Genomic DNA, 26345 nt, shown 5'->3' with positions numbered 1-26345 from the left:
CATGTATGGAGATGAATACCCCAAACTTAACTATTTCTGATCCATTACATTGGGCCCTGTTACAATATTAGGGGACCACATATGTTTCCTTCTAAAAGTAGTATGTTCTATACTCTGAGTAATTTAACCTCTCTTGCCAATGAAATCTTCTTCTCTATTCAAATTCTGATACCCACTGTACGTGTTACGAATAAATACTGTTTTGTCTAGGTTCATGTTTGTATGGATAACAATAATTGGGTATTTCTTTGTGAAACAAATTTTTCCCATTTAAGTGATTTGTGCCATGGTGTTATTTAAAAAGAAGAAGAAGAAAAAAAAAACAAACCCTGAAGTCTTGTCTTGAAAATTACTAGTATGGAATAGCACCAGAGTTTGTGCATTAATTTTTCAAGCCTGTATTTACCTGTCTGCTCCAAATTGAATGTGTTGTACTATTTTCTGGTATATGAGTTTGGCTCCTTGGATTCAGAAATGCAATAAATGCTGCAACAGAGGAAAGATGGGAAATTGAGATGTCAGACTGAGTCATCAGAGCTCTGGAGGTGGACAGCTGTGTTCCCTGTGATATACCAGGGGTAGTTTGTTTCTATGGCTGGTCACATAGTTTGGTGAAATGAAAAGCATTTCAATTAAGTTTCAATTTTCTCATCTTTATACTTACCTTTTTCCTAAAAATGAGAACAAAAGAAGACTTTGAAAATAATGAAACCAGTTATAGTATTCTGCCATTTATCATTGATTCTTTACTTCTGAATTAAATTTACATATAGAAAGATGGGATTTGCTAAGTAGTATATTTTAAGGAAAAGAGCTTCCTTTATAGCACAATATTTATTTTATAATTTAATTTATATTACATTTGTATTTTTTAACAGGGTATCCAGAAGTTGGCTAGTCAGTATCTGAAGAGAGATTGGCCCGGAATAAAAGCTGATGATCGGAATGATTACAGGTAACTTAATCAGTATTCTTGCCCATTTTCTTTAAAACTTGTTTCACACAGAGCCATGTCACATATATATAATATAAAGACTCCAGGATTTTAAAAAATTTCTTCCTTTCTTTTGCTGTGTTTTTAGACATAATGTCAAAATTATTAAACAGTGTTAATGTTATACAACTTATATAATCTATATGCAGTAGATCATTTTCATGTATCTTAAGTCTAGATTATGTTCTGTTAAATTGATGGACACTCTCATAAAGAATTTAAAGTAGATGACAATGGAACACAACTTGTTTCCTCAGTGACCTATAGATGAAACACACTCTTATAGCAATAATGAAACAGGATAATGATGTTCTATCATGATCTTGATTCTTTACTTCTGAAACAAATTCTACATTTGAAAAGATAGAATTGTGTGAGCCTAGGGAAAAAGAGTTTGTGTGTGTGTGTGTGTGTATACTTTATACACACCCAGGGTATCCAGAAATTGACTAGTCAATATCCACATACAAATTTTAAAGAAGGTAGGTAACAATGGAATATAAATTGTGTCATCATACAGACGTTTTATAGCTGATTAACAATTTTGTGACAGTTTCAGGTGAACAGTGAAGGAACTCAGCCATACATATACATGTATCCATTCTCTCCCAAACCCTGCTCTCATCCACATTGCCACATAACATTGAGTAGAATTTCATGTGCTATACAGTGGGTCCTTGTTGGTTATCCATTATAAATATAGCAGTGTGTACATGTTCATCCCACACTCCCTAACTATCCCCAGAAACTGATTTGTTCTCTAAGTCTGTGAGTCTCTGTTTTTAAGTAAGTTCATTTGTATCATTTCTTTTTCGATTCCAGGTGTACAGATATCATATGATATTTTTTCTTCTCTGTCTGACTTAGTTCACTCAGTATGACAATCTCTAGGTCCATTTGTGTTGCTGCAAATGGCATTATTTCATTCTTTTTAATGACTGAATCAGATTCCATTGTATATATGTACCACGTCTTCTTTATCTATTCTTCTATTGATAGATATTCAGGTTGCTTCCATGTCTTGACTAATGTAAAGAGTACTACAGTGAACATTGGGGTGCATGTATCCATCATTCTGACTGGTATGAGGTGATACCTCATTGTAGTTTTGATTTGCATTTCTCTAATAATTAGCAGTGTTGAACATATTTTCATGTGCCTCTTGGCCATCTGTATGTTTCCTTCAGAGAGATGTTTACTTACATCTTCTGCCCATTTGTTGATAGGATTGTTTGCTTTAATGCTGTTAAACCTCATGAGCTCTTTGTAAATTTTGGAGACTAATCCCTTGTTGGTCACATCATTTGCAAATATTTTCTCCAAATCCATACAGATATCTTTAAAGTATTTATAATTTTGTTTAGACTTGGATGTCTTTTTTTGCAGTTAATTTGGAAGTATTTATTAGGTTTTGTACTCAAGACTGTCCTTAGTGTTGAGGGAAACTATGTCAAAGACAGGGTTTCAGAGTTTGCAGTCTGGTTGAAGTTACGACTAATTATTACTCATGAAGCAATAGCAGAGAATCCAGGGTAATTAAGAACTCAGTATTGAAATGTGTGGTTTGGAATCTGAATATTTATCAGGTTACTGGATCATAAGATAATTTCTTAACAGAGCTAGAAAACTGAAGAATATACAAGAAACCTTAACAGTATTGCTGATGTAAGTAAAGCCTGACCTAGAAAGAGGTTGCTTGCTAAACAGTAGAGAAGAACTCCAACTTATAGATAGGTTATATTCCAAGTTTGTTTGAAATTCAGGATGTGGGCTGCCAAAGAAATAAGGCTAAGGTTATGCCCCCAGGCTAACTTATACAACCTAACTTTTAAAAGTATGGTAAGCCACTGGAAAAGGGAATGGCAAACCACTTCAGTATTCTTGCTTTGAGAACTTCAGGAATACTATGAAAAGGCAAAAAGATAGGACACTGAAAGATGAACTCCCCAGGTCAGTAGGTGCCCAATACGCTACTGGAGGTCAGTGGAGAAATAACTCCAGAAAGAATGAAGGGATGGAGCCAAAGCAAAAAGAATACCCAGCGGTGGATGTGACTGGTGACAGAAGCAAGGTCCGATGCTGTAAAGAGCAATATTGCATAGGAACCTGGAATGTCAGGTCCATGAATCAAGGCAAATTAGAAGTGGTCAAGCAGGAGATGGCAAGAGTGATGGTCGACATTTTAGGAATCAGTGAACTAAAATGGACTGGAATGGGTGAATTTAACTCAGATGACCATTATATCTACTACTGTTGGCAAGAATCCCTTAGAAGAAATGGAGTAGCCATCATAGTCAATGAAAGAGTCCAAAATGTAATACTTGGATGCAATCTCAAAAATGACAGAATGATCCCTGTTCGTTTCCAAGGCAAACCATTCAAAATTGTAGTAATCCAAGTCTGCCCCAACCAGTAATGCTGAAGAAGCTGAAGTTGAACGGTTCTATGAAGACATACAAGATCTTCTAGAACACCAAAAAAGATGTCCTTTTCATTAAAGGGGACTGGAATGCAAAAGTAGGAAGTCAGAAACACCTGGAATAACAGGCAAATTTGGCCTTGGAGTACAGAATGAAGCAGGGCAAAAGCTAATAGAGTTTTGCCGAGAGAATGCACTGATCATAGCAAACACGTTCTTCCGATAACATAAGAGAAGACTCTATACGTTGACATCACCAGATGGTCAATACCGAAATCAGATTGATTATTTTCTTTGCAGCCAGATGGAGAAGCTCTATATAGTCAGCAAAAACAAGATTCCCTGGAGAAGGGAATGGCTACCCATTCCGGTATTCTGGCCTGGAGAATTCCATGGACAGAGGAGCCTGGAGGGCTACAGTCCATGGGGTTGCTAAGGGTTGGACACGACTGAGCGACTTCACTTTCACTTTCCACTTTCATGCATTGGAGAAGGAAATGGCAACCCACTCCAGTGTTCTTGCCTGTAGAATCCCAGGGACGGGGGAGCCTGGTGGGCTGCTGTCTTTGGGGTGGCACAGAGTCAGACATGACTGAAGCTACTTAGCAGCAGCAGCAGCAGCATTCTGCCTTCCTCTGCAAAACCTCACCTCCTAATACCATTATCACCTTTGAGGAACAGGATTTCCACATATGAATTCTGGGGGAACACAGACATTCAGACCATAGCAGGTCTTTTCTATGTAAATATTCCTTGGAGTTCCCTCAGCTCTCTAGTGACTATTTTAAGTAATCTTATCTATTTTCCTGTCTTTAAATATTGCCTATAAACTAGTAATGATCTGTGTTTTTATGAACTCTGCAGCTTGGGAACAGACCTCATTTTCTCTTAGGAATGTTAAGTAGCTGCTTCTCTGCTTTCACAGTTTCATTTGCCACAGTACCACCAACCATATATATGTCTTTGTAAAACAGGCCTACTCTCACCCCTTACTTGAAAATTTTCTATTGTTTCTCCCTTCTAATAGTATGAAATTTTTTAAAAATTATGATATCCAAAGCCACAAGGAATCTTGACCCCAAATTACCCTTCTTTCCTCCTTTCTGGCCATTCTCTTTGTTTCGTGCTTGGTTCCCCAGCTCTTGGGAGCGTTAAGCTGCAGCTGTATTGTAGTTCTTACTACACCTCGACTGGACTAAGTATCAGTCATTCCCTGCTTTTACTTCTGTTATCTAGGATGAGGGTAGTCTCCCTATGTACTACCAAGACCAACAATACGTGGACACTTATTTATTAAGCACCATACTTTTTCCTTGTATCAGTCACTATATAAGTTAATCTTAGATTATGAATTTAACTTGCCAGCGTTTTCTAGAGTCTTCTTGATGTGTGATGTTGTTTTCCAAGTCAAGAAAGATCTGTGATTTTGTTTGTTAGTTTTTACTTAAAAAGAGTAATAATGGTTTCATGTGCAGTTTTAAGAAATAAGACAAAGAGCGCTCTTACGATCTTCACTCAGTTTCCCCGGTGGCATTATCTTGCATAACTGTAATACAGCATCACAATTAAGACATCAATATTGATACAATCCACCAGTCTAATTCAGAATTCACCAGTTTTACATGCACTCGTTTGTGTGTATGTAGGTGTATGCATATTAAGTTCTGTGGTGTTTTATCACATATGTAGGTTTATGTGACCACTGCTGCAGTCAAATAAATTTGTTGGTTTGTTTCCTAATAAAAATTTTTCCTGATAAGGTTTGATCTGTTTTCCAGTGCATTAGTTATATGAGAAATAGTTTACAGCATGATTTTAGGTGGTATATGATCAGTTTTGTTTTTTTTTTTTAAATTTTTTTGCCACATCATGCAGTATGTAAAATCTTAGTTCCCCATAGGAATCAAAGCCATGCGTCCTACTTTGGGAGTGTGGGATCTTTTTTTTCCCATTATTTTTTTTTATTTGAATTGAAGGATAATTGCTTTACAATATTGTGATCTTTTTTTTTTTTTGCCATATATCAACATGAATTGGCCACAGGTATACATGTGTCCCCCCATCCTGAATCCCCCTCCCACCTCCATCCCCACCCTATCCTTCTGGATTGTCCCAGAGCACTGACTTCGGGTGCCCTGCTTCATGCACTGAACTTGCACTGGTCATCTGTTTTACATATGCTGATGTACATGTTTCAGTGCTATTCTCTCAAATCATCCCATCTTTGCCTTCTCCCACTGAGTCCAAAAGTCTGTTCTTTACATCTGTGTCGCCTTTGCTGCCCTGCATGTAGGATCATCAGTCCTGTCTTTCTAAATTCCATATATATGCATTAATATACAGTATTTATCTTTCTCTTTCTGACTTACTTCAGTCTGTAACAGAGGGAGTATGGAGTCTTAACCACTGGACCAGTGAGGAATCCTAGATCGATATTTTTGGATTCTACTAATTATAACTTAATTATTATGGCAAGTTTTATTTTTTAATTATAGTAGAATATGAATTGTAAGATACATATATCTTAATTTAAGAGGTCAGTCATTTTAACAAAAAAGATAACAATGGTATAGGAGATATGAGGCACAAACTATGTAAGATATACATGAAGAACTTAGGATACCCTTTTTATTAGAGTGAAGACACTTTTTTTTTTACTTTTTATTTTATTTTTGGTTGCGTTGGGTCTTCATTGATTCGCACGGGCTTTCTCTCATTGCAGCATGCAGGACCTACTCTTCGTTGTGGTGCGCAGGTTTCTCGTTGCAGTGGCTTCTCTTGTTGCGGAGCACAGGCTTTAGGTGCATGGCCTTCAGTAGTTGTGTCTTGCAGGCTTAGTTTCTGTGTAGTATGTGGAATCTTTCCAGACCAGGGATTGAACCCATATCCCCTGCATCGGCAGTTGGATTCCTATCCATTGCCCCACCAGGGAAGTCCAAGACTCTTTTAAAAAATTCTTTAATAGTATTGCTGGGACCAGGAGCAATCTTATGTCAACAGAATCGCAGAGGTTTGGAAGCCAGACAGATCCTGGGTTTGAATGTGGTCTCTATCATTCCCTCCTCTCCTTCCTCCCATAAATATATATTGAGTGAGTGCCTGCTGTGCCAGACCCTGTTCTGTGTGCTGAGGATACCAGAGTGAATAAGACAAAGCTTCTGCTTTGTAAAAGTAAAGATAAAATCAGAGTGTCTTCACTCTAATAAAGGGGTATCCTAAGTTCTTCATGTATATCTTACACAGTTTGTGCCTTATATCTCCTGTGCCATTGTTATCTTTTTTTGTTAAAATGACTCAACTTTTAAATTAAAAATATATATCTTACAATTCATATTCTATTCTAATTGAAAAATAAAAGCCTTCATTCTAATGAAAGACAAGACAATAAGCATATGAGTAATTAAACATTATGTCACTCTATGATAAATATAGTAAGCATAGTAAGAAGAACACACAGTACTGAGAAGTGCTGGGCACTGCAGTGGCTATACTGTGTAGACCATAGACTTTAGGAAGATAAGAGCAGAATCAGAGAGAGGTCATTTAGGTTATTATAGTAATCCAAGTATGGGATAATGGTGGCTAAAACCAGGGTAGTAGCAGTGGATAGACAGAGATAGACAGTAATCCATTTCCTTTATATTTAAAAAATCTAGTGAACAGTATTTCTTGGTGGATCAGATGTGGAATATGAAGGGAAAAAAAGAATCAGTGATAACTCTAGTGGTTTGGGCTTGAACACCTAGAAGTTTTGAGTAGCTGTCAATGAGGTGAAATAGATTAATCGAATATTTTAGGGAAATCAAGAATTTGGTTTCAGACATTAAGTTTTAAGATACTTACTAAATATCCAAGTCAGATATGTTAAACAGGCAACTGAGTGGTTACAGAAGATGTCTGAATTAAAAATTCAGAAATAGTCAGCATATTGACAGTATTTAAAGCCATGACACTGCATGAGCTTATCTAAGAGACTGTGTGGTTATGGGAGAGTAGAAGTTGTAGGAGAGAAGAAGCTGACTGTGTGGACACTCCAGCATTTACAGGGCAAAGACATCGAAAGGAACCAGCAAAGGAGACTAATCTGTGCCTAGTGAGATAAAAGTAGACCAAGAGAGAGTAATAATCTGGAAGCCAAGTGAAGAAAACATTTTAAGGAGGATAAATTAGATCAGTACTGCTGATAGGCTGAATAATAGGCCTAAACTTGAATTGACTATTTGGATTAGCCCACGGGGAGATCTTTGATGACTTTGACAAGTGATTTCAGAATGGTGAATGTTAAAGCCTTATTTGAATTGAATCAGGAGTGACTAGGAAGAGAAACAGAAGCAGTAATTTCAGGCATTTCTTTCGAGGAGTTTTGCTGTTAAAGGGAACAGACATTGGGGTGATAGCTAGAGAGAAATGGAAGGGTTGATGGAAGATTTATGTATTTATTTATTTTTAAGATGGAAGATATTATATGTATGATCCAGTAGAAAGGAAAAAGTTGATATTGTAGGAAAAAGCACAATTGCTGGATTGCTATTCTTGAGTTCAGTTTAGTTCATTCAGTCGTCTCTGACTCTTTGCGATGCCATGAACCACAGCATGCCAGGTCTCCCTTCCCATCACCAACCCCCAGAGTTTACTCAAACTCATGTCCATTGAGTCGGTGCTGCAATCCAACCATCTCATCTTCTGTCATCCCTTCTCCTCCTGCCATCCATATTTCCCAGCATCAGTGTCTTTTCAAATGAGTCAGTTTTTCGCATAAGGTGGCCAAAGTATTGGAGTTTCAGCTTCAGCATCAGTCTTTCCAATGAATATTCAGGACTAATTTCTTTAAGGATGGACTGGTTGGATCTCTTTGCAGTCCAAGGGACTCTGAAGAGTCTCCAACACCACAGTTCAAAAGCATCAATTCTTTGATGCTCAGCTTTCTTTATCGTCCAACTCTCACATCCATACATGACTACTGGAAAAACCATAGCTTTGACTAGATGGACCTTTGTTGGCAGAGTAATGTCTCTGCTTTTTAATATACTGTCTAGGTTGGTCATAACTTTCCTTCCAAGGAGTAAGCGTCTTTTACTTCCATGGCTGTAGTCACCATCTGCGGTAATTTTGGAGCCCAAAAAAATAAAGTCTGTCACATTTTCCATTGCTTCCCCATCTATTTGCCATGAACTGATGGGACCGGATGCCATGATCTTAGTTTTCTGAATGTTGAGCTTAAGCCAACTTTTTCACTCTCTGCTTTCACTTTCATCAAGAGGCTCTTGAGTTCTTCTTCACTTTCTTCCATAAGGGTGGTGTCATCTGCATATCTGAGGTTATTGATATTTCTCCTGGCAATCTTGATTCCAGCTTGTGCTTCTTCCAGCCCACCATTTCTCATGATGTACTTTGCATGTAAGTTAAATAAGCAAAACAATATACAGTCTTGACGTACTCCTTTTCCTAATTGGAACCAGTCTGTTGTTTCATGTCCAGTTCTAACTGTTACTTCCTGACCTGCATACAGATTTCTCAGGAGGCAGGTCAGGTTGTGTGATATTCCCATCTCTTTCAGAATTTTCCATAGTTTATTGTGATCCACAGTCAAAAGCTTTGGCATAGTCAATAAAGCAGAAATAGATGTTTTTTTGGAACTCTCTTGCTTTTTCCATGATCCAGTGGATGTTGGCAATTTGATCTCAGGTTTCTCTGCCTTTTCTAAAACCAGCTTGAACATCTGGAAGTTCACAGTTCATGTACTGTGGAAGTCTGGCTTGGAGAATTTTGAGCATTACTTTACTAACATGTGAGATGAGTGCAATTGTGCGGTAGTTTGAGCATTCTTGGATTACCTGGTGGGCTCAGACAGTAAAGCGTCTGCCCACAACACAGAGACCTGGGTTTGATCCCCGAGTTGGGAAGATCCCCTGGAGAAGGAAATGGCAACCCACTCCAGTACTCTTGCCTAGAAAATTCCATGGATCAAGGAGCCTGGTGGGCTACAGTCCATGGAATCGCAAAGAGTCGGACACGACTGAGCGACTTCACTTTGACTTTGAGCATTCTTTGGCATAGCCTTTCTTAGGGACTGGAATGAAAACTGACATTTTCCAGTGCTGTGGCCACTGCTGACTTTTCCAAATTTACTGGCATACCGAGTGCAGCACTCTCACAGCATCATCTTTTAGGATTTGAAATAGCTCAACTGGAATTCCATCACCTCCACTAGCTTTGTTTGTAGTGATACTTCCTAAGGCCCACTTGACTTCATATTCTAGGATGTCTGGCTCCAGGTGAGTGATCACACCATCGTGGTTATCTGGGTCGTGAAGATCGTTTTTGTACAGTTCTTCTGTGTATTCTGGCCACCTCTTAGTATCTTCTGCTTCTGTTAGGTCCATACCATTTCTGTCCTTTATTGAGCCCATCTTTGCATGAAATGTTTCCTCGGTATCTCTAATTTTCTTGAAGAGATCTCTAGTCTTTCCCATTCTATAGTTTTCCTCTATTTCTTTGCACTGATCACTGAGGAAGGCTTTCTTATGTCTCCTTGCTATTTTTTGGAACTCTGCATTCAAATGGGTTTATCTTTCCTTTTCTCCTTTGCTTTTTTCTTCTCTTCTTTTCACAGCTATTTGTAAGGCCTCCTCAGACAGAGGTTGTATAATGTACAGATGTGAAAAATTGGCCTTCAGAACATAAGTAATTTTTGGAGTAAAAAGAAGGAAAACACAGTATATGGGTGCAAAAGCAGGGAGAAAGGTAGATGTAGAGGGAGCATGTGGACGTTGTCTTCATGCTTCATTATCAGCTGAAAAGTGTGGTCATATTAGAGGTTTGAGATGAGAGGAAAATGTAGGAAATAATTATCTATAAGAGTAAGCAAATAAGTAAATTAGGGGAATATAGTAGGATTGCTGGGTAACACGGGCTTCCCTGATAGCTCAGTTGGTAAAGAATCCACCTGCAGTGTGGGAGACCCCAGTTCGATTCCTAGGTTGGGAAGATCCCTTGGAGAAGGGTAACACTAAGGTTTATTTGCAATTTAAACTGAGAATAGGTAGCATGATTATTTTCTCCAGCAGTGTTCTGTTGCACAGACATTGGTATGGTGTAAACAGAATTTTGGATTTAAACAAGTTTGGAATTTGTACATTATAATGATGGAAAGAGAGTGAGGCAGAGGTAACTAGGGTGTACATTAGAGAGTGATAATATTGGAAATCTAGTCTGGATAAAGAGAGCCGTAACTGGAGATTATGAGAAGGGAGTAAAAGACAGTGGAAAGGAGGCAGGTGAAATGGTTTGTGGGCTCTGATTGGGTTGAGTAATTGTTGAAGTGAGAATCCTAAAGGGAGTGAGGAGAAGCAAGAGGTGTTGGTCAGAGATTAGATGATTAAATTGGTATTAGAGTAGAGGGGTAGTTATTGATAATGGCAAAGTCTAGGTTATGACCATGAGAGTACTAGTTCCTGGTGAATAGCCACAGAAAAATTTCTCAGCTTCTTCAAGCCTTACTTTTTCTCCTCTGCAGAATGGGGATAATGCCTATCTTACAAAGTTGTCCTAAGGATTAAATGATGTAGTACATGTAAAATACACGCCATAGTGCCTAGCATGTGATAGGTTCTTAAGAGAATGTCCTTGCTTTCTTTTATAATTTTGAGTCTTTTTTCCTTAACTGAGCAGAATAGTAAAATACTGTAAATGCTTGATACCTTTCCTTATGTTTCAAAATTTTATATATGAAGCCTAGTGAAATGAAACTTTTAGGAACTCACTCTACAACCCATTATTATTTTTTCAATTGAAATGAAAAACACCACTGTCATTGGAACTACGACTATTATATTAAGAAGAAGTATTTCTACAAGGTACTTCTGTAGTATTTCTTCTACAGTTCTGTGACTGTTACTACTTATTCATTTAAAAGAATCTGTATGGCAAGAATTTTCACATCGTTTGTATTTAATTGTTATAATAGCCCTTTGAGGTGCATAGTGCTGATATTTTTATTATTTTTCCATTTGCCAGTAGAGGAAATCAAAGTGTAGTGAGATGTGTTACAGAAGATTTTATTGGTTAAACCAGAACTGGAACCCAGATCTTCTCACTAACTGGTAACCGAATTTCAGGCAATTCATGGTGTTCCATTGTTGAAAATATTTGCCTGCTATTTATTTGTTTGCTAATCTCTAAAGATCTCTTTTTCAACTCTATAATGAAAGGATTTTTCTTTTTATTTTACAGTCCTTATGATTTATACATTCATCCATCCATTCATTGTTTTCATTCAATACATACTTATTATAACCTTTCTAATTATTAGGCCATGTGCTAGGCCATAGAAATACAATTGTGAGAAAGACATACACCCCTGCCTTCAGGAAATTTTTTCCATAGTGAGACAGACAAACGTTAACAATTACATATAGATACTTATAATTGAAGGAAAAGTGCTAGCACCATGTGAACCATGTGAATAGTGAGGGGTTTGATTGCGTCTGTGTACTGGTTTGGTGGTGATCATGAGACTTCCCTGTAAGTGTCAGTCACTCAGTCGTGTCCGACTCTTTGTCACCCCATGGCCTGAAACCCACCAGGCTCCTCTGTCCATGGAATTTTCCAGCAAGAATACTGGAGTGGGTTGCCATTCCCTTCTCCAGGGAGACTTCCCTGAGGAAGTTCCATTTAAGCTGAGATTTGAAGGATGAGCAGCAGTCAGTTAGATGGAGAGGTAAAAGGAAGAAGGGGCAAGCATGGATGAAGGAATTCTTTCTTCCCTATTCCCCTCATCTCCTAAGATTTCTCTTCTTGCGTCTAGTGGATTTCCTACTACAGCACATGGTCCTCTATATTGCTGTAGTAGGAAATCCATAGACGCAAGAAGAGAAATCTTAGGAGATGAATATTATATCATTGCAATATCTCTTTTTAGCAAACTATAACTCATTGTTATAAGTTATAAAATATGTTTATAACTAGTATAGGATCATGTTGGGACTAAGGCATTTAGGAAAGCAGAAGAGAAGGTTTGAAAAGGAAATTGACTACGGAAAGCAAAGGATGAATAATTCTTTGACATTATCAAAAGATTGATGAGAGCACATTTATCAAGCAAAGGTGATGGAACTTGGTTGGAATGACTCCAAGCTGCAATGAGATGCTGGCTAAGTGTTATTACAACAGAGAAACAGATGTAGAGCAATAATACCATAGACTTCTTTTGTCTAACAAATAGACTTCTCAAGAACACAAGCAATTGTTCATGATTTTTTTTTTCCAGTCACATCCATTTATGTAAGAGAGCAATATAATATAGTTGAAAGAAAAGGTACTTTAGAGGTATTTGTCTGTATCTCAGTACTGCCACATTCTTGTGTAAGCTAGGGTGATCTTCTAAATCTGAGCCTCAGTTACCTCATCTCTAAAATCAGGAAAATACCTTAATGGAATAATGAAATTTGGTATTCATAATGACAGTCCTGAAACAGTGAAAGGCCTGAAAAGTCTGAATTATTCACTAATTTTTTATAGTGTTAGCTTTGTCTAGAATTGTAATCCTTGTATCACTTTACTCCAGTATCAAGAATAGCTAATGAATCAAAACAGCCCATTGTCAGGCTATAGAGAAATAGAGCGTATTCCATGTTTCTACTTGTTATGTATGCTAAAAACATTACTACCTATGAACCAATATAAATACACTTTAAACTATAAAGAAAGTATTAATTCTGTTTGTCGGTGCTAGCCAGAGAGCAAAAGGTTAGGCAACTTATTCTTCCTTTTCTCTGCCTAATACTTTTCTGTTCTTCTTTGAATTTAGGAGCATGTATCCTGTTTGGAAATCTTTTCTCGAGGGAACAATGCAGGTAGCCCAGTCTCGGATCAATATATGTGAAAACTATAAAAACTTCATTTCTGAGCCTGCAAGGACAGTGAGAAGCCTAAAAGAACAGCAGCTAAAACGGGTATTGTTTCTATTTGTTCTTTTCCTTTAATATCTCATTACTACATTTATAATCTGCAAGATTATGTTCAATTGCATTTTACGCTTTGAGTTTTTCTCTATGGTCCAAATGTTTCTGATTTTAACATAGATTGTCTGATTTCAACATGTTCCCTCTGGCTACTGTATTTTATTAATTGACAAAGGTGAGTGTGATTTGAATCTGAAAGCTCAGTAAACATTTCTTAGAAATAGCACTTTTCAATTTAACTCAAGGAAGAAGACCTACTTAGGTTGGTGTATGTTAAAACAATTACAATGTTATTAATCCCACTAAGTCTTGAGAAAATCTTAGTTTCAGTTTGATCCATTTTGCATAATTTAAAGGAAATTGACACATCTTGACCATATATAGCGAAAAGTGAAAGTGAAGTGAAGTTATTACCAAATTTGGGTTACTCTAAGGTTTAATTATATGGACTACATAAAAGTTTTTAAATGATTATACAGAATTTTAAAATTCATAGAATAGTATGATTTTTATTAAAAGCTTGTGATTGAAAGTAGGTAATTGAATTATATCCTCTTAGGAAATAGTTATAAAATTAGAGATTATCATGATGCCTATAATGGAAGTATTAATACTTTAAAAATTATTAAAGTAATTATTTAAAGAAATAATATTTCACAAGCCATTGTTTTGATTCTAATTGTCCTTTGGATTTTCACTAATTTTTACAAACAAAAACTAAATAAACTAATCTTCCATGTTTGCCAAAGATGATTTTAGTAGCACAAAATCAATGTTATTAATAAATATATCTCTTTCAAGCATTTACATAGTATCAATGGGTTTTAACATATTTCTATAATAATGCCTCTGCTCAAAATTCTCTTTCAAAACGGTACATGACCACTGACCAAACAAAGCTTTCGATTGGAAGAAAAAATGTTTTTTGTGTGTGTGTGTATCCGTCAGCGCACACAGAGAGAGAGTGGGAGACAGAGGTAGAGAACTGATCCAACTCCCTCCTAACTGGGAGGAAATATGATGTTTCAAATAGCCAGTGCATTCACCAAATCTAATTGAATTATTGGAAGTTCTGCATTTCTTAATATCAGAATATTTTGAAAGAGTTAACCAATTTGTGCTCTTCTATGATCTGAATTTCACTTAACATACCTGGGCAAAGAATGTTTAATGAGGTTTGACAAGTCCACTTATCTGTGAATTAACTTATATTATAGCCAGTAATAATGGTGTTTATGTTTTATCTAAGCAGTTGTTGAACACTAAATATATTTTGAGCATTCGAGGAGGGAATGGCAACCCACTCCAGTATTCTTGCCTGGAGAATACCACGGACAGAGGAGCCTGGCAGGCTCTTCATAGGTCACAAAGAGTTGAACAACAACTGAAGCGAGTTACACACACACCATATATTGAGCATACCTATCAGGACTCTGAAATTGCAGATGACAGAAACTTACTTCAAACTGACTTTAAACCAAGAAGAGAATGTATAAAAATTTCAGCATGGATGGAATCCAGACAGGAGTGGATCCAGGACCTCAAATGATGGCATTAGAATTCATGTTTCTTCCCATCCATTAGCTCTACTTTCCCCAGTGGCTTCATTCTTCAGCAACTCTCCATGGCATAGCAACTCTCCCCACATTGTGCCGCCCCTAACTTGCCGGATTTACAAATATCAGAGCTAGCAAGTCCACATTTTCCACTTTCCCCAAAGTTCTAACAAAATTATCAGAATTGAGGCTCATTGACTTATCTTGAGTTACAGAGGTTACAGTCCTCATGCAAACTACATGGATTAAAAACGGGAAAAGATGATTCTCCAAACAAAAATTGAGATGGATTCCCAATGGAGCAAGAAAAGCAGCACATGGTCACAAATATTGACTTCTCCATTGTACTTCCCAAACTTTACAACAAATTGACTCCACATAGGATCAAAAATCATCTATTTTTCCTTCTGTACTCCAACCCTTTCTTCGTACTTTCTTTTTTCTTTAGCCTCCTTTTGGATTAATCTTGTATTTTTCTTTTTTCTTTTAGTGTGATGAGAACACTTAACATGAGATCTACCCTGTTAACAGATTTTTAAAGTGTACAATACAGTATTGTTATCTATAAGCACAATGTTGTGCAGACAATCTCTAAAACTTATTCATTTTGTATAACTGAATTTTTTTATGTTTGATTATTTTATGTATTTCATGTAAGTGGAATCATGCAGTATTTGTTCTTCTGTGACTGGCTTATTTCACTTGGCATAATGTCCTCTAGTTTCAACCATGTTGTTGCATGGATGCATGCATGGGATATCTTTCTTTTTTAAGGCTGAATAATATTCTACTGAATGTATATACCATATTTTTAAATACATTCATGCATTTATCCACATTTTGGTTATTTCCATATTTTGACTTTTGTGAATAGTGCTGCAGTAAACATGGGAATACTAATATTCTTTGAGATCCTGATTTCACTTCTTTTGGATAAATACCTAGAAGTTGGATTGCTGGATGATGTGTGGTAGTTGTAGTTTTAATTTTTTGAGGAATCACTATACTCTTTTCCATAAAGAGCTGCACCACTTTGCATTCTCACCAACAGTGCACAAGGGTTCCAATTTCCCCCCAACCTTGCCAATACTTGTTGTCATTTGTTTTTTTGGTAATAAGCATCCTAACAGGTATGAGGTGATATCTCATTGTGGTTTTGATTTGTAGTTTCCCTGGTGATTAATGACATTGAGCAATCTTACACATTTTATTATTAAAATTTCCTTCACTATTAGCTTTTTAATTTTATAATTTTGTTATTCTTTTAGTAATTACTTTAGAGATTGCAATGTGCTTTTTTGACGTACTGTAAATTACCATGAATTGATACTTTTACTGCTCTTCAAACTTTAAGTCTATTGTGAATTAGTATTTTGTCACCTCTTAAACAACGTAAAAATGTTTTAATAACATAATTCCATTTACCTCCCTGTTAGGACTTCTTTGCTATTAGACTTTTTGTCTCTGTCCATGTCTTTTGTACTTTTTCTGCACTTTCTTTATTAATGTGCTTTTCTGTGCACTTCAGTCTGAATTTTCAACTGTTATCTCCCAGTTGATTAACACTCTGTTCTGCTATTTATCTTTTTCTTTCTGTGTGTTTTTACAGATTGAAGTAGAGTTAATTTACAGTACTGTGTTATTTTCAGGTGTACAGTAAAGTGATTCAGTTTTATATATTTTTCAGATCATTTTCCAGTAAAAGTTATTTCAAGATATTAAATATAGGTCCCTATTGCTATACAGTAAATCCTTGTTACTTACCTGTTTTATTCGTAGTAGTTTGCATCTGTTCAGATCAGATCAGTTGCTCAGTCGTGTCCGACTCTTTGCGACCCCATGAATCGAAGCACGCCAGGCCTCCCTGTCCATCACCAACTCCTGGAGTTCACTCAGACTCACGTCCATCAAGTCAGTGATGCCATCCAGTCATCTCATCCTCTGTCGTCCCCTTCTCCTCCTGCCCCCAATCCCTCCCAGCATCATGGTCTTTTCCAATGAATCAACTCTTCACATGAGGTGGCCAAAGTACTGGAGTTTCAGCTTTAGCATCATTCCCTCCAAAGAAATCCCAGGGCTGATCTCCTTCAGAATGGACTGATTGGATCTCCTTGCACTCCAAGGGACTCCCAAGAGTCTTCTCCAACACCACAGTTTAAAAGCATCAATTCTTCGGCGCTCAGCCTTCTTCACAGTCCAACTCTCACATCCATACATGACCACAGGAAAAACCATAGCCTTGACTCGACGGACCTTTGTTGGCAAAGTAATGTCTCTGCTTTTGAATATGCTATCCAGGTTGGTCATAACTTTCCTTCCAAGGAGTAAGCGTCTTTTCATTTCATGGTTGCAGTGACCATCTGCAGTGATTTTGGGGCCCAGAAAAATAAAGTCTGACACTGTTTCCACTGTTTCCCCATCTATTTCCCATGAAGTGATGGGACCGGATGCCATGATCTTTGTTTTCTGAATGTTGAGCTTTAAGCCAACTTTTTCACTCTCCACTTTCACTTTCATCAAGAGACTTTTGAGTTCCTCTTCACTTTCTGCCGTAAGGGTGGTGTCATCTGCATATCTGAGGTTATTGATATTTCTCCCGGCAATCTTGATTCCAGCTTGTGTTTCGTCCAGTCCAGCGTTTCTCATGATGTACTCTGCATATAAGTTAAATAAACAGGGTGACAATATACAGCCTTGACGAACTCCTTTTCCTATTTGGAACCAGTCTGTTGTTCCATGTCCAATTCTAACTGTTGCTTACTGACCTGCATAAAATTTCTCAAGAGGCAGATCAGGTGTTCTGGTATTCCCATCTCTTTCAGAGTTTTCCACAGTTTATTGTGATCCACACAGTCAAAGGCTTTGGCATAGTCAGTAAAGCAGAAATAGATGTTTTTCTGGAACTCTCTTGCTTTTTCCATGATCCAGCGGATGTTGGCAATTTGATCTCTGATTCCTCTGCCTTTTCTAAAACCAGCTTGAACATAAGAAAGTTCACAGTTCACATATTGCTGAAGCCTGGCTTGGAGAATTTTGAGCATGACTTTACTAGCATGTGAGATGAGTGCAATTGTGCAGTAGTTTGAGCATTCTTTGGCATTGCCTTTCTTTGGGATTGGAATGAAAACTGACCTTTTCCAGTCCTGTGGCCACTGCTGAGTTTTCCAAATTTGCTGGCATATTGAGTGCAGCACTTTCACAGCATCATCTTTCAGGATTTGGAATAGCTCAACTGGAATTCCATCACCTCCACTAGCTTTGTTCGTAGTGATGCTTTCTAAGGCCCACTTGACTTCACATTCCAGGATGTCTGGCTCTAGGTCAGTGATCACACCATCGTGATTATCTGGGTCGTGAAGATCGTTTTTGTACAGTTCTTCTGTGTATTCTGGCCACCTCTTAGTATCTTCTGCTTCTGTTAGGTCCATACCATTTCTGTCCTTTATCGAGCTCATCTTTGTGTGAAATGTTCCTTTGGTATCTCTGATTTTCTTGAAGAGATCCCTAGTCTTTCCCATTCTGTTGTTTTCCTCTATTTCTTTGCATTGATCGCTGAAGAAGGCTTTCTTATCTCTTCTTGCTATTCTTTGGAACTCTGCATTCAGATGTTTATATCTTTCCTTTTCTCCTTTGCTTTTCACTTCTCTTCTATTCACAGCTATTTGTAAGGCCTCCCCATACTAATTTATCCCTTCTCTCCTGCTTTTTCTCTTTGATAATATGTTTGTTTTATATGTCTGTGAGTCTATTTCTGTTTGTATATAGATTCATTTGTATTTTTTGGATTCCACATATAAGTGCTATCATATAATATTTGTTTTTGTCTTATTTCTTCATTTAGTATGATATTCTGTAGGTCCATCCATGTTTCTGCAGATGGCAAAATTTTGCTCTTTTTATCCCTAAATAATAGTCCAGTGTGTGTATGTGTATCGTGTATGCCACATCTTTAAATTTTTTTGAGTATCGTTGATTTATAATGTTGTCTTAGTTTCTGCTGTAGTGTAGTTATATACACTTATATCCACTCTTTTTTAGATTCTGTTTTCGTATAGGTTGTTACAAATGTTGTTTTCATTTCTTGACTATTGTGCATAGTGCTCCTGTGCTGTTCTGCTATTTCTAATCTGCTTTTAAAACTTATCTTTTGGAATCTTAGTGTATTCTTCAGTTCTAGAATTTTTTATTTTTTAAAAAATGGAGTCAATGTTTCTGATGCAATTCTTCATGTTTTTTCTTTCTCCTGTTTAATGTATTACTCCTAATCTCTGTTTCATAGTTCCACTATGTGAACACTATAGGTCTCTTTTTATCATTATCTGTTTTTTTGTTTGTTTGCTTGTTTTTAGTTATTTGGGTCTACTGCTTTTGTAAGCCTCATGGTGCTGGATATTATGGATAAAAATTGTAGAGGCTATGGAAGATGTTTTCTGTTTCCAAAGAGAGTTAAGTTTTTTAGCACGCAGATAGAATACTATTTAATCACTTTGATTCTGTTAGGGTCTATCTAGCGTTAGACTTTTTAGGCTTGTCTTTTTCACTTTTGTCCTTACTTCTGGGGTCTTACCTGAAAGTATAGGATATTTACCAAAGCCTTTCTGTTTTGACAAGACTTGAACTCCAGCCTTTTTCTTCTCAACATCATGTAGCTGCTCTGCTTATGTAGCTGTTCGTTGCTCAGCTCATTAGCCTTTTAGTTACTGTTCTTTCCTGAATTTCTTGGAGCTTCATTCCACACATGACATTTAGAAGTCAACTGATGACTTGGGGAAATTGCATTCAGATTTTGTGGCTTGCTTGTCTGTAGTACTCTACTTCCAAGATTGAGTCTCTCAAGTTCCTACTCTTTTGGCACCCTCAAACTCCAACCTCTGTTTCCACAGTCTAGTTAAAAAGAGCAAAAAAAAAAAAAACAAACAAACCCACTTTCTGTTTATATTCTACTTCTCTGTGCTGCTGCTGCTGCTGCTAAGTCGCTTCTGTCGTGTCTGACTCTGTGTGACCCCAGAGACCAGCCCACCAGGCTCCCCCATCCCTGGGATTCTCCAAGCAAGAACACTGGAGTGGGTTGCCATGTCCTCCTCCAGTGCATGAAAGTGAAAGTGAAAGTGAAGTCGCTCAGTCATGTCTGACTCTTAGCGACCCCATGGACTGCAGCCTACCAGGCTCCTCCGTCCATGGGATTCTCCAGGCAAGAGTACTGGAGTGGGGTGCCATTGCCTTCTCCGTACTTCTCTGTACCATGATTCAAAAATTGCCATAAGGGAAAAAGTCAAGGTGAATGTAGAGCTTACCTAGCTATGCTTCTCTTCTTCCAGATATCAAGTCCCTTAAGTCCAGTGTGTATTGCTATTCTTTAATTCTGGCTATTTCTAAAAATCTCTGTTGTCTAACTTTTATAGTTAATAGAGTAGAAGAGGATAGTCTAAAACAAATTGTTCATGATCAAAACCAATTTGACTTAAAATTCTCTAATATCTTTTTAATTGAAATATAGTTGATTTATAGTATTAATTTATTTTGAGTTGAATAATATAATGGTTTAAAATATTTATTGATTATGCTTCATTTATAGTTACTATATAGTACTGGATATATTCTTCGTGCTGCACAATATATTCATGTATCTTATCTCTTGCCCCTCTCCCCTTATCTCACTCCACTGGTAACCACTGGTCTGTTCTTTATATATACGAGTCTGCTTCTTCTTTGTTGTATTCACTACTTTATTTTTTAAATTCCACATATAAATATTAATGTACACTGTTTGGCTTTCTCTGACTTATTTCACTAAGCATAATACCCTCCAAATCCATCCATGTTGTTGCAAATGGCAAATTTTCATTCTTTTTTATGACTGAGTAGTATTCCTTCGTGTGTGAGCTATATGTATACCATATCTTCTTTACCTATTCATCTGTTGATGGACACTTAGATTACTTCCAAATCTTGGCAATTGTAAATAATGCTGCTCTGAACACTGAGGTGCATGTATCTTTTTAAATTAGTGTTTTCATTTTCTATGGATATATTGCCAGGAGTAGACTATTGGATCATATGGTAGTTCTAAGTTTTTTTAAGGAACCTTCATACTGTTTGCCACAGTGGCTGCCCCAATTTTTATTCCCACCAACAGAGTACCAAGGTTCCCTTTTTTCCCACACCCTTGCCAGCGTTTGTTATTTGTGGTCTTTTTGATGATAGTCATACTGATAGGTGTGAAGTCATACCTCACTGTAGTTTTGATGTGCATTTTTCTGATGACTAGTGATGTTGAGCATCTTTTCATGTGCCTGTTGGCCATCTGCATATCTTCTTTGGAAAATTGTCTATTCAGGTCTTCTGCCCATTTTTTAATCAGGTTTTTTTTAATATCAAATTGTTTGAACTGTTTATATATTTGAATGTTAACCCCTCTGTAACATTTTAATGTTCATGTTCTTTTTTAAAATTTTCTCTATTTTGTCAATTTTATTTATTGTTTAAATAGTTTTACAGAAAAATAGCTTCTTCACCTCAGTAGACTATTTATGTTTTCTACTCCTTTACCTTCTTAGTTTTTATAGTAGTTGTAATTAATACATGGATAATTATTTTTAGAGTATTCTGTTTTTTTGCGTTCTCTATTTCCTAATTTATTGTTAATGTTTCTATACAAGCTTTATGTTTATTATTTTTTACTTCTGAATACATCTTTCATTTATTCTGCTTTATGTAATCACTCCTCTGTTTTATTACCACTAAGGTAATAAGAATTCAATTTTTTTAAAGTTATTTTCTTAGGATGAACTTCCAGGACATGATTACCAGGTCAGAGAACCTTCAAGTTGTTAGCAGGTCTATCTATCCTAGTATCTGTGTCATACTCAGGAATCATACTTTTAATTTCTTCAGTAGAATTCTGAATTATAATATCCACGTTTTTCATTTTGTATGATCCCTTAGCTCTAATGTAAACTTACATTCATGTCTCTATTCAGTGCTAATACCTCTTAGGAAAAAGTTGGACATGTATCACATCAAGGCTTTTCTTAACCTAGGTACTATTAAGCTTCTTTTTAAGTATATAACTTAATCCTCCTCCGAAAATTGTATTTCTACAGAAAAAAAAATTTTATTTTAAAAATTGGAAAGGAAATCCTATTCCTTTGCAAATTAAGTTTGATGACTTATTTAATAAATATTTTTGGTATTTTGCTGTGTGCAAGCATTTTCCTTTGAAGAAGAACCCAAATTACTGTCACTTGAAAGAGTCCACTTGGGTGGTGGAAAACACTTGGTTGTTATTTTAATGAATGCTAGGGAAGAAAGGTCACAAGAGATCTCTTCATTGTGCACACAGGCTCTCTCTAATACTGTTTGATAAACTATCTTAGAAACTTATGTAAAGAGAAAAAGCAAGTAGGATAGACCCAACTAGAGTTTAATGAAGAGATTTTTGAGAAGTGCTTTTAAAAATATGAATAACACAAAATTCATCTAATATTGTGGCACATATAGAATGTAATTTAATTAACAACCTTTTATAGATGGAAATTAATTAATATTTATGAGTTATTAGCTTACCTGGGAGTAAGGAGAGATGTCTTTTCCTTCAAAGGGTAGGGATATAAGGAGTGAGTGGCTCTGTGTGTGTGTGTGTGTGTGTGTGTATGTGTGTGTATATGCATGTGCTTGTGTGTATGTGCTCATGTACATGTACCCATGGTGTTCACTCTGTGTGAATATTCCAAGATTCTATCCACATGGCTTGCAATCCTCAGGAAAACCTTTGACCTACTGTGTTTCATTTCCTCTCAAAATATTCAAATTAGCAACCTTTTCAGTGCTGTGTATCACCATGGGACTCTTGGGCTTCCCTTCATTGATTAGTTTTTCTGAAGCCAAGTTTCATTGTTTTGGATGTACATTTTGGATATAGATACCTTACACCTGACTCTTTTAAATAATCCATCCCTTTTGCCCATTAAACACAGCTGTATTTTTTCAGGCTATGCTCCACTTCCTGACTATTAATATCTAATTGTAGCCATGGAGCATTCTCTTAGCTCTTCACACATGCAAGCCTGGCATTATTGGGATGTTTAGCACTATTCTGTGGGAGTGTTAGGTTGTCGTGAAGGAGGAAAGAGGTGTTTTTGTTTGGTTCTACCCTTTATTCATAGCCTGACACTTATTACATGCTCAATAAATGTACCCATAGGGAACCTTTCAGATCTCTCTCTTCCTGTAGAGTAGTCCCTTTCTTAACACCTAAGTTACTGAGAAACTCTAGCCTGTATGTCAAATGTTTAAATTTCAATTTATTTGTGCTTTACCCTTGCTCTTCGGATGTTCTTGTTCTACTCTACACTGTTCATCCTGGCACAGTAGTCTCTTAACCAGTGTCTCTTCCTGCTTTGCTGATTTCTTCAGTCTCCACCATGTATTGACAGTGTTATTCCACGCTCAGAAGTTTTTCAATGGAGGTTTGAGCTGAATTGAGCTCAAACTGGGGAAACTGGCCTCAAACTGTTTCCAACTGGGGAAAAAAATTCCACTTTGGACATCCAGAAGGGTCCCAAAGCAGTGTTACTTGGGCCCCATTGTGTTATAAGAGTTATTCATTAAATATTTCTTTGAGTTATTATGTCTGTCCCTTCTCCTTGAATCTGTATGTGTATCCAAAGAGTTGAATTTGGGATAGTTTTGAGTAATAATTGTTATGTGGTACCCAGGTTTCTTAGTTTTCTCCTTCATCTTGGACTTACCATGTTAAACTCAGATTTCACTCTTCCTTCACTCACTTCTGACATGAATCCTTCAGTATCGTTTGTGCCGTCAGTTCCCCAAACATATAGATAGGAGACTTTATTAATATTATGAAGATTACAGAATTGCTTTAATCTTTTGCCTTTATTGCTGTGCTCCAACACTGAGAACATTTTCTTTGTTGCTCTTCTTATGCCCTAGTCAGTTATCAGCAGCACTCAGAGGTTATTTCTCAAAGCAGAGTTATTAGGCAAAATGTGACACTATTCCATACATTACTTGAAATGGGAGTACCAGCTGTTCACTGGGTTTTAATTTGCAATTTGAAGGGTTCTAAATGTGCTGATTCTTCTCCTGGGTTTCCATCCTGAGGGCATAGTGCATAGTTCTTAGGACAGACTCATTTTCTGTAAGCCTAAAGACTAAAATCATAATAACTGCACTTTGTATTTTACAGTGTGTGGACCAGTTGACAAAGATCCAAACTGAACTGCAAGAGACAGTAAAAGATTTAGCTAAAGGCAAGAAGAAGTACTTTGAGACTGAACAGATGGCTCATGCAGTACGAGAGAAAGCTGACATCGAGTCAAAGTATGTGTTTTAGCATTTCTGAAAAAGTAATTATGCAAATAAATGTTATTTTTGCCAGTACTTTGTTTTCTGTTAGTACAGGGCATTTCATCAGACCTGTAAATGTTACATACTTTAGATCAAATTTTTCTCTTACATTGGTTGATTTTATTTACATTAATATTAGCAAAATGAGAATGTTTGATCAGTTTTCACATTAAATTGAATTTTGAAAAAGAAAGGAGACAAATGAACATTGTATTGGAAGCTTAGCAAGAGTCTGCTTAAGTTGCTTAGATGTCTGAATATCAGGGTTTTAGAGCCTCATTTTTCTCATGCCAGACTAAATCAATTGTAGTTGAAAAATCCCTGATGCTCAGTGTGCCACTGAAGGATGATGGACACATCAAGTGAACAAGAGCACTGACCTCAGTGTAGAAATCCTGCTCTAGAATTTTCTCTTATATGAAGTTCTAACATACACTTTTTAATGTATGCTTTAGCAACTGTGTGTGATTTTCACTTTCAGTATATGTGAATTACAAGTCCTTTATTTAAAAATAATTAGGAAAAGAACGAACTGGCAGTTTATAACACAAAGAAATGTAAAGCTAGCAGTTAGAGATTTTTGCAATGACAGCTTGAGGAAAGATTAAAATTTCTTAAGAATAAGGACACCTGTGTTATTGAATGGTATTCTGAAGATGTCTATAAGGAAGGGTAATACTCCCATTCACTTAGTTCACCGATGGAAAATGTAGGAGTTTGAACTCCTAGTCATGGAATCAGAAAGTCTGTACAATTGAACACTTGTGCAGACTAGGAAGGAGTCAGGGGTGTCTTTCTAATATATTTTTCTGTCTGCAGGAAATTAAGCAATCTCATAGGCAAATGTTGTGAAAATTTAGGGGCTCCTGGAAAGTGTATTTTGTACCAAGGGATGGTAAATGAATATTCATAACGTGCTTAATGTTACTGGAAAACATATTTAACATTTCCCTTAGTTTATTTTCTTAATTATTTTATTTTTATAAGCATACAGATATTTCCTATACTTTCTTAAGAGTTGGTGAACCCATCTTCTCAGTAAGATCTGAAGTTTTTAGATTAGATTCTCTCCAATTAGGGATATCCTGTCATGGTGGTTTTTAAGAACTTGTTTTTTTTAATTCTCAGAGATTTGAAAACAGAGAATTGACAGATTTTGTAGAGCATATATAAATACCTACTTGAGCCAAGGTCCACGGGTGAAAATGAGGACAGTTATGGGGCTTTTCTTGAGAGGTATGGATTTGACACAGGGACTTTCCTGTAGCTCAAACGGTTAAGAATCTGCCTGGGATGCAGAAGATCAGGGTTCGATTCCCGGGTGGGGAAGTTCCTCTGGAGAAGGGAATGGCAGTCCCCTCTAGTATTCTTGCCTGGAGAATTCCATGGACAGAGAAGCCTGACAGGCTACAGTCCGCGGGATCACAAAGAGTTGGACACGACTGAGCGACTAACACACACACAAATGGATTTGGCACAGATGCTGATCACAAGAAACTGCCTCCTAATATGGTTCAGATTCAAAGAGGGTACAGCAGATCAGACATTTAGTTCCACGTGTAACTTTTCATGAAAATTAATTCTACAACAGGGAAAGAAATATCTCTTTATTCACTTGCTAAGTTTTTTTTTGAATGATTAGTCTATACTGGGTACCATGGATCCAGAAATCAGTAAGATAAGCTTTGCCCTCAAAAAGTCTAAAGCCTAGAATTAAAAACAAATGTGTATTAAAGTAAATTTATGGTTTGTTTATTCACAGTAAACTCAAAGAAAGTAAATGCCGAATGTCACCTAGTCATTATTTTAGTAGTTATGTGAAAACACTGTTATATAAGTCTAGAAGATAGATTAATTTTGCCTAATGAGAAAGGAAACCTTTATAGAAGAAGTGGTATTTGGGCACAGTTCTGAAGAATGGTTTTTCTAAGTAGAGATGAGAAGAAAGACCAGGAAGGGGAAGTGAAAACTGGGGTATATACAGTTTTGACAGATGATTTGACAGGTAATGGGATGTGTACATTCAGATGTGTACATGAGGAGAG

At 36.7% G+C, this 26345-nt stretch overlaps 1 protein-coding gene across 5 annotated transcripts in view; it reads left to right on the top strand.

The window, feature by feature from the left end:
- The window catches only part of FCHSD2 (FCH and double SH3 domains 2), a 244156-nt gene that overhangs the window by 89552 nt on the left and 128259 nt on the right, over positions 1 to 26345 (top strand). For all 5 annotated transcript variants that reach the window (XR_015142154.1, XM_086340652.1, XM_086340649.1 and 2 more), the window contains exons 4-6: positions 879 to 955; positions 13222 to 13366; positions 24140 to 24273. Coding sequence is in view for 4 of the 5 variants with exons in the window: in XM_086340652.1 (XP_086196778.1) it covers positions 879 to 955; positions 13222 to 13366; positions 24140 to 24273 (356 nt within the window). In the remaining variant the exon portion in view is untranslated. The remainder of the gene's footprint in view (positions 1 to 878; positions 956 to 13221; positions 13367 to 24139; positions 24274 to 26345) is intronic.

The sequence above is a fragment of the Bos grunniens genome, chromosome 15, assembly GCF_055505025.1.
Source record: "Bos grunniens cultivar Pamir isolate PY7600 chromosome 15, Bosgru_T2T1.0, whole genome shotgun sequence".
Classification (NCBI taxonomy): Eukaryota; Metazoa; Chordata; class Mammalia; order Artiodactyla; family Bovidae; genus Bos; species Bos grunniens.
This window is presented reverse-complemented; position numbering and strand designations above follow the sequence as displayed.